This window comes from Orcinus orca, chromosome 3 (assembly GCF_937001465.1).
Source record: "Orcinus orca chromosome 3, mOrcOrc1.1, whole genome shotgun sequence".
Classification (NCBI taxonomy): domain Eukaryota; kingdom Metazoa; phylum Chordata; class Mammalia; order Artiodactyla; family Delphinidae; genus Orcinus; species Orcinus orca.
The window spans coordinates 15596824-15604997 of NC_064561.1; the positions used below are offsets into that span (position 1 = coordinate 15596824).

Genomic DNA, 8174 nt, shown 5'->3' on the forward strand with positions numbered 1-8174 from the left:
CTTAGGAAGTGGTGGCAACCCAGTGGACATCCCAGCCAGGCAGCCTGAGAACACGGAGGACACCCCTGTTGTGTTTATGGGCTCACTGCAACAGCGAACTCCCAGCAGAGGAGCTGTGCAGGGTCTCCCGGGAGAAAGGAAAAGACAGCAAGATGATACACGAACCTTCAGTCCATGATGGTCCAAAGTTGTTTTTATTAGACAACTAATGGATTTTCCTGTTTAGGGATCTGGTGTTACCCACTTCTGGAGGCTCTTCTTCACAGCCAGAGCCACTGTGCCCCTCTGTTCAGTTTGCACTCTCTGTACCTGGTAAGTGATGAATGTGAGCCAGGGCTCCTTCCTCTGCTTTGTTCCAGTTTCTACCTGCATTCCTTCTCAAGGACCAGGCAGGTGGGCAATCAGAGAGGTCCTGGTGGGGTCAATTAGACAGGCAACCCATATGTCCTCATAAGGCGGGGGGCAGGCAGGGGGCGACCCATTGGAAAAACTCTGTTCTGCCTGAATTGCAGTTCCCAGCTTGTGGGTGCAGCTCCTGTGGAGAGGGAAGGGGAGTTGCCCATAACGTTCTGTGGGAGGAGATGCTATTTAAGGTATAAACTTGTAACCAGTAGATAAATAAGTTCTAGAGATCTAATGCACTGTTTAGTGATTATGGTCAACAATTCTGTATTATAAATTTAAAGTTGCTAAGAGATTAGGTCTTTTTTTTTTTTTTTAAGATTTTTTGTATTTTTGTTTTTATTTTTTGGCTACGCCGCACGGCATGTGGGATCTTAGTTCCCCCACCAGGGATTGAACTCACGCCCCCTGCATTGGAAGTGTGGAGTCTTAACCACTGGACTGCCAGGGAAGTCCCAAGAGATTAGGTCTTCATTGTTCCTTCCACAAATAAGAACTGCTAATTATGTGATGTGATAGAGGTGTTAACTAGTGCTATGGCAGTAATTATATTGCAATATATAAATGTATCAAATCTACACCTTACACTTATGCACTGTTATATGCCAATTATATCTCAATAAAAATAAATTTAGAAGAAGGTTCTATAAAGTCTCTGAAGTAAAAAGGAAGTAACAGTTCTTGATACTGGGCGGCATGTAACTCAGGAGGAGGACAACCTCAGATTTTGGCCCCAAACTTGGTTTGAAGGAGGGCTTCATGGTGTAAATCAGGCCTGTTATTCTGTGACCTCAAGGCACAAGTCTTCTGCAGGTGCCATGGAGGAGAAGGGGTCTGTGAAAGCTCAGGAAGACCTGTTGGCTGAGTAACCACTGGTGACAGTAAGGGGGAAGCTGATTCTTATTTTAAGTAACTTCATGGTGTTGTCTGTTAGACATAAAACAGGAAAAGGAACATCTGATAAAGCAGACATTGGCCTTTTGTTTAAAAATGTACCCGGATCGGTTTTATTCAGGTAAAGAGTTCTGTAATTTTGAATGATACTTACCTTATAAAAGTCGAAATAAGACATGTTTCAGAATTTACATTGCTGATGTGACTTAAATATTTTATTTATTTTCAGAAAGGAAACCATAGAAATGGTATAAAACTTAAGAATTCCAACAGGTTTATAGTGAAATTTGAGTCTCCCTCAATTGGGGGTTTTCTCAGTTCCTAGTTTCCCTTTTAAGATTGAATTCCTTGTATATTCTTCAAGAGGTACATATTCAATCATCTAATTATTATTTTTATCTGAATGATGACATATTATGCATGCTGTTCTACAACTTGCCTTTTGTTAAACCTGACAGTTTATCAAGACATGTAAGAACTATCTGATTCTTCCTAATGACTTCACAGTTTTCCCTTTTGAAGCTATTAAGATTGTTTCCAATTAGTTTATCATGAAGGTGATATATTTCTCATCCCAATAACCTGGGGCGTCCAAACAGAGCATGAACGTCTGGGGCTGATGCAGCATTTTTACAAATACTTCTTGAATATCCCACATCACGCTGGTATGAGGGCAACAGGCAAAGAACTGATGTATAAGGGAAAATACAAATTAAAAATAAGAGGCTTAATTCTGCCTGTTGAAATTAAGGGGACACTTTCCCCCCACTCCCATCTCCCTTTTGTTTCCTAATTTCTCCCTCTGTCCTTTTCAAATGTATATAAATCTTTTCAGTGGCTAACCTTGTCAGTCTCACATCTCAGGAATGTTTCCCCAAGCACCCGGAAGCCATCTCTGAAATGTAATTGCAGAGGAGGAAAAAACTTTTCCTCTACCCTCTTAGATTCAGTACCTGCAAACATGACAAAAGACAGATTAACAGGGGAAAAGGCATACAAATTCTACTGATGTTAATACTTTTATATGCTTGGGGGCACTCACAGAAAAGTGAAAACCAAGAAGTGGTTAGAGTCAGAAGCTTATATACCATTTTACCAAAAGGTGTTACATTGTGAGAAGGTGAGTAGGAAATGTATGGCAGGTAAGTGTTGTCTAATGAGGTTTGTTTGTGCACTCATCTTGGTGCAACTTTCCATCTTCTTCATGCCCATAAAACTCCCCCAGGGAGGGGCTTTATGGCAGTCCTAATTTCTCAGAAGTTTCTGCTTTTAGTCAGATAAGGGAAGCTCTGAGAAGGTGTCTTTCTGCATCTATTGATTCTCAATTACCATCAACTCAAAATAATCCACATGCCAAAGTGGCATATTTTGGGGTGGCATATTCTGATCCTCTTCATAATCACATCTCCCCACTTCCCCAGAGGAAATGAGCTTAACTTCAGCTATCACCTGCCTCCAAATTGCAAAATGTGCCTAAAGTATTGAATGGGTTGCGTGTACTCAGCTCTGTAAAAGAATGAGACTTCTTTCTGTCTTTGTAGTCTCTTAGGTTGCTGGTGATGTACATCACGTTCTGGTTTTGTCCTTACTGAAGAATAAACTATTTTCTTTCTCTTCTCACTTTAAATTTGTTTTTAATTATATTTCTCCAACAAGTGCAGGTGTGCATGTAGTCAGAGTGGACTCCTAGCACCACCACTGCCCTTCCTTTCATGGGGCCCTCTAGGCACTGGCCACCAGGGCTCGCTGTACTCAAGTCAGAATGCACTTTAAATACTTTATCTTATGTAATTGTGAATCATGAGAGTAAACCAATCCAGTCACCGTATGTCACAATAAGGACAGTGTTATATTTCTTAGGACTCTTGGTTGCAAAGGACAAACCCCAATTTGAACTGGGTTAAAAGTCTGGTACATTTATCAAAGGATATCAGGGCTCTCAGCAAGCAGGCCCCCCGGGAACAATGAGATCATAGTCCCTAGCACCAGCCTTCTCTGTCTTTCATCTCCCATCTCTGCTATTTCAGTGCCTGCTGTTTTATTCTGATTTTTTCCACATGACAATAAAAGCTGTGACCAACAGCTCCAGAGTCTCATGATTTTTCAGCTCTGTCCACCAGAGCAAGAGTGAAAAAAAAATCTCTTTTGTCCCCAAAGCCAAAAATCCACCACTGGGTGGGAGGGAGGGAAATAACTAATACTAACACTAATTTTAATTGTAATTATTAAAATTTATTAGCCAGCTCAGGCTATGTAACAAATACCCCAGACAGGGCAGCTCAAACAACAGACATTTATTGTCTCCCTGTCTTGGAGGCTGGAGGTCTGAGATGCAAGTGTCAGCAGTCCTGGTTTCTCCTGAGGCCTCCTCTCTCCTTGGCATGTAGACAGTAGTTGCTATGGAAAAACATACTTCTGTGTGTGTGTTGGAGGGGGTGTTTCCGCACACCACCAAGCAATCCTCGACACCAGCTAGTGTCCTACAATTCAACTCAATTCTGATGCTATCCACCTGGAGATAGTATCAGACCCCCCCATAGGTTAAGGGCTTAGTCCTACAAGACTCCTCCCCCTTCAGATGCCAATCAGAAGTCCAAGTTGTCACCTGTACTTCTGACCAACCGATGGAAATTCCCATGACCCCTCCTTGGGTTCAATTAATTTGTTAGAGTTGCTCACAGAACTCAGGAAATCCGTTTACTCACTAGATTACTGGTTTATTATAAAAGATATTAGAGGATACAAATCAACAGCCAGATAAAGAGATACATAGAGTGAGGTCCTGAATGCAGGAGCTTCTGTTCCCACGGAGTTGTGGTGCACCACCCTTCCGGCACGTGTATGAGTTCTTGTTAACCAACCTAGAAAATCTCCAGTAGTACTACAGGGATTATCATGGAGCCTTCATTACATAGGCACGGTTGACTGCATCACTGGCTATTGGTGGTCGAACTCAACCTCCAGCTGCTGTAGCCTTCCTGGAGGTCAAGGGTGGGAATGAAGGTTCCAAACCTCTAATCACAGGGTTGGTTCCCCTGTGAACCAGCCCTTATCCTTTCCAAAATCACCTCATTAACATAAACTCTGTTGTGATTGAAAGGGGCTTGCTATGAGTAACAAAAGACACCATTATCACTCTAATTACTTAAGAAGTTCCAAAGGTTTTAGGATTTCTGTACTAGGAATGGGGAGGAAGACCAAATATATATTTCTAATTGTAAATCACAATATTACAACTGTCTTCTCCCTGTGTCATCACACGACCCTCTGTATGTCATAATCTCCTCTTCTTTTAAGCGTGCCAGTCACGTGAGATTAGGGCCCAGACCACCCTAGTGACTTCCTTTTAACTTGCTGACCTGAAACACATAAACTAGTTTTCTTCAGCAAAGATGGGTTCATTCTGGATCAGCAGAGAATTGCAATCCTGGGTCTGCAACTGTGGTGAGCCTTGTGCAAGACGCCCACAAGGTAAGGGAACGAGAATGAATGCTTTTATAGAGAAAAGGAAGTTGGAAGGGTTATAGTAAAAAAAAGAAAGAAAGAAAGAAAAAAGAGTCCATGTCTTTCCATTGCCTGAGTCCTTGCAGGGAAAGAAGAGGAGTCTTTCTTTTTCCTGCTGGGCTCTGCTACCATCTCAGGGCATGACAGCTCCCTGTTCTGGTACCCTAACTCTATTTAATTGAGGTTTCGGTTTATTAATTTTTTACTTTACTCCCTTTTGATCAAGATCTTTCTCTGAAAACACTGCTGATCAAGAGTCAGGTTTTTTAGTTTCAGTGACTTTTTGTCTCAATGTCAGGAAGGACCGTTCCTGGGTCCTTTCTTTCACATTGGAAAGAAAGCGCACAGATTGGAAACCTATTAAGGTCACATTTGAGTAAAAAGGAGGGGTAGGAGGGAGATCTCTCAGGAACTTTTAATCTGAAATCCATATGTTACCAAGATCATAGATATTGGAGATAACCTGCAGTATGTCACCACCAAAGGCTTGGCGACCAACTTCCAACAGGCCTGGTCTGGATATCCTGGAAAAGCTTCAATTCCACATGTCATTCCAGGAAATCTTTACTTTCGGGTCACCAGGTGATGTGCAGATCCAGTCAGGATTTGGTGCTTTCTTTAGGTGTATCATATGAATTCAAGAGTCTATTCCTTGCAAGATAAAGACTTCATAAAGCACAAAAAAGGCACAGAGTTCAGGCCTGGGTTTATTTAAAAGGAGTCTAGTATTGAAGGTTAGAACTGACTTCAGAACCAGAACATAGCTGTCCCTGGACACTCTTGGCTTTCAGATGGCCCTTCAAAGACTTGTCACCCATGAACTTACATATACTCTAAAACTTAAAAGATACTAGTTTCAATCTTCAAAAGTTTCGTGTGCACTGGGCTTCCCTGGTGGCGCAGTGGTTAAGAATCTACCTGCCAATGCAGGGGACACTGGTGCAAGCCCTGGTCCAGGAAGATTCCACAGTGCCGCGGAGCAACTAAGCCTATGTGCCACAACTACTGAGCCTGCGCTCTAGAGCCCGTGCACTACAACTACTGAGCCCGCGTGCCTAGAGCCCGTGCTCCACAACAAGAGAAGCCACCACAATAAATGAGAAGCCCATGCACTGCAATGAAGAGTAGCCCCTGTTCGCTGCAACTACAGAAGGCCTGCGTGCAGCAACAAAGACCCAACACAGCCAAAAATAAAATAATTTATTAAAAAAAATTTTTTTAAATAAAAAGTTTTGTGTGCACTATTTTAATTGATGAAGATTTTGAATATTAAGTCTACTGGATAACAAACTGGGCTCAAAGAAACTTCAGAAACCCACTCTTGCATACTGACAACATTGAGCTATCACTAAAGCACACTGCATGTTAACTGCTTCTACGTACAGACTTCCTTCACTCAGCTGTAAGCATCCTGAAAGTGCAGACCAAACAGGGACAGTAGGGAATGGATTTTGTCCCCTTTGTATGACTAGTGACCTGACAGTGCTTCGCTTTTATCAACTTAATAAAGCCTCAATAAAAGCTTCCAAGCAGCACCAATGTAGGAAAAAAGCAATCTTTACACTCTTTTCCTCAAACCCATGCTCAGGTTGTCTCCAAACAGCTCAACTATTGGGAGCATGGTGAACCTCTGTGGTTGTAGGGTTTCTCAGCAAGTTTAGACTGTTCTATGGGGTTGGAAAACTTGTTACCAGGTGCACACAAAATGATCAGCTATTGTTCTGAAGGTTAACTTGCAAAGGAAAATCTCTTCGTCTTCAAACACTAGGAACTAACCAGTGATTTCATATCAATAAACCCCAATAAGGGGCTTCCCTGGTGGCGCAGTGGTTGAGAGCCGATGCAGGGGACATGGGTTCGTGACCCGGTCTGGGAAGATCCCACATGCCGCGGAGCGGCTAGTCCCGTGAGCCATGGCCGCTAAGCCTGCGCGTCCGGAGCCTGTGCTCCGCAACGGGAGAGGCCACAACAGTGAGAGGCCCGCGAACCGCAAAACAAAAACAAAAAACAGAAACAAAACCCAGTAAGGGACTACGCTGACACACAGCTAGCTAGGCCTCTGGTTTATTGGAGAGAAAAGGCACCCGCTACTTGGTTTGTGTACAGTGCCCTTTGTGAGCAGGTAGTGGCTCTTAAAATAGCTTTTGGGGTGAGATCAATGGCTGCTTGCGCAGTTTAGGCACATTTTCCGTGGATATGGCGTGCCAGCTGAATATCCTTGGGCATAATAGTGACACGGTTGGCATGGATGGCACATAGGTTGGTGTCTTCAAAAAGACCCACCAGGTATGCCTCACAGACTTTCTGCAGTGCCCTTACAGCCGAGCTCTGGAAACGCAGGTCCATCTTAAAGTCCTGCGCAATCTCCCGGACCAGGCGCTGGAAGGGTAACTTACCAATCAGAAGTTCTGGGGACTTCCAGTAGTGACGAATCTCGCGCAGTGCTATAGTGTCCGGCCAGCACCTGTGCGGCTTCTTCACGCCCCCCGTGGCTGGCGCGCTCTTCCGAGCTACTTTGGTAGCCAGTTGTTTGCGAGGTGCTTTGCCGCCAATGGGCTTCCGCGCCGTCTGCTTTGTTCGTGCCATTTCTCTGCTATCCCGAGAACCCAAGGGGCTGTTACAGCCTCCTCAGTTGCTCCCTGACGCGTAAGTGGCAAGCCTGACTGCCTCTTTTTTTTTTTTTTTCGGTACGTGGGCCTCTCACTGCTGTGGCCTCTCCCGTTGCGGAGCACAGGCTCCGGACGCGCAGGCTCACCGGCCATGGCGCACGGGCCCAGCCACTGCGCGGCACGTGGGATCCTCCCGGACCGGGGAACGATCCTGTGTCCCCCGCATCCGCAGGCGGACTCTCAACCACTGCGCCACCAGGGAAGCCCGAGCCTGCCTGCTTTTATATAGGCTGCCGCCTTCCCATTGGCCAGGTGCCAGGCAGCGTGATGACAGGCTAAGCTCTGATTGGTCCGTGAGGCATTCTGCTTAGGCGCCTGCCCCTTGTTTTTGCTTTGCATGGGCTTGACCCCACAGTCAGGTTGGCATCGTGGAGCACGCCAGTCAGCTTGCAGGCTGAGCTGGTCTGGGTTGGGGTGGGCGTCGGGTCTGGGTTCCGGTTGGCGTCATCGTGGGTGTTGCATCTCCGTGCACAGCTCCCTTGTTTTTCCTCAGCACTCTCCTCCTCCTCTATGGGCCAAGGAGGGAAGAAACTTCTAGAAGCTTGCACTCCACATTTGGCCTGATAACAAGGACCCCAAGAGAAGATGACACTCAGTATGGGCGGATGGGGTCCACCCTGCTCCCTCACATCATCACCTACCTTGGAGTATCCACAGAATGCATGAAGCATGAAAGTTCCTCTGAAGCACCCATTCTCCAATTTA

The 8174-nt window shown here is 45.0% G+C and overlaps 1 protein-coding gene across 1 annotated transcript; it reads right to left on the reverse strand.

Moving 5' to 3' along the window:
- Positions 1 to 6961: 6961 nt before the first annotated feature.
- On the reverse strand, positions 6962 to 7411 carry H3-4 (H3.4 histone, cluster member). The gene has a single exon (XM_004284061.2). It carries the CDS (start codon positions 7384 to 7386, stop codon positions 6976 to 6978), a length of 411 nt encoding a protein of 136 aa, XP_004284109.1. The 5' UTR covers positions 7387 to 7411; the 3' UTR covers positions 6962 to 6975.
- Between the last annotated feature and the right edge of the window lie 763 nt (positions 7412 to 8174).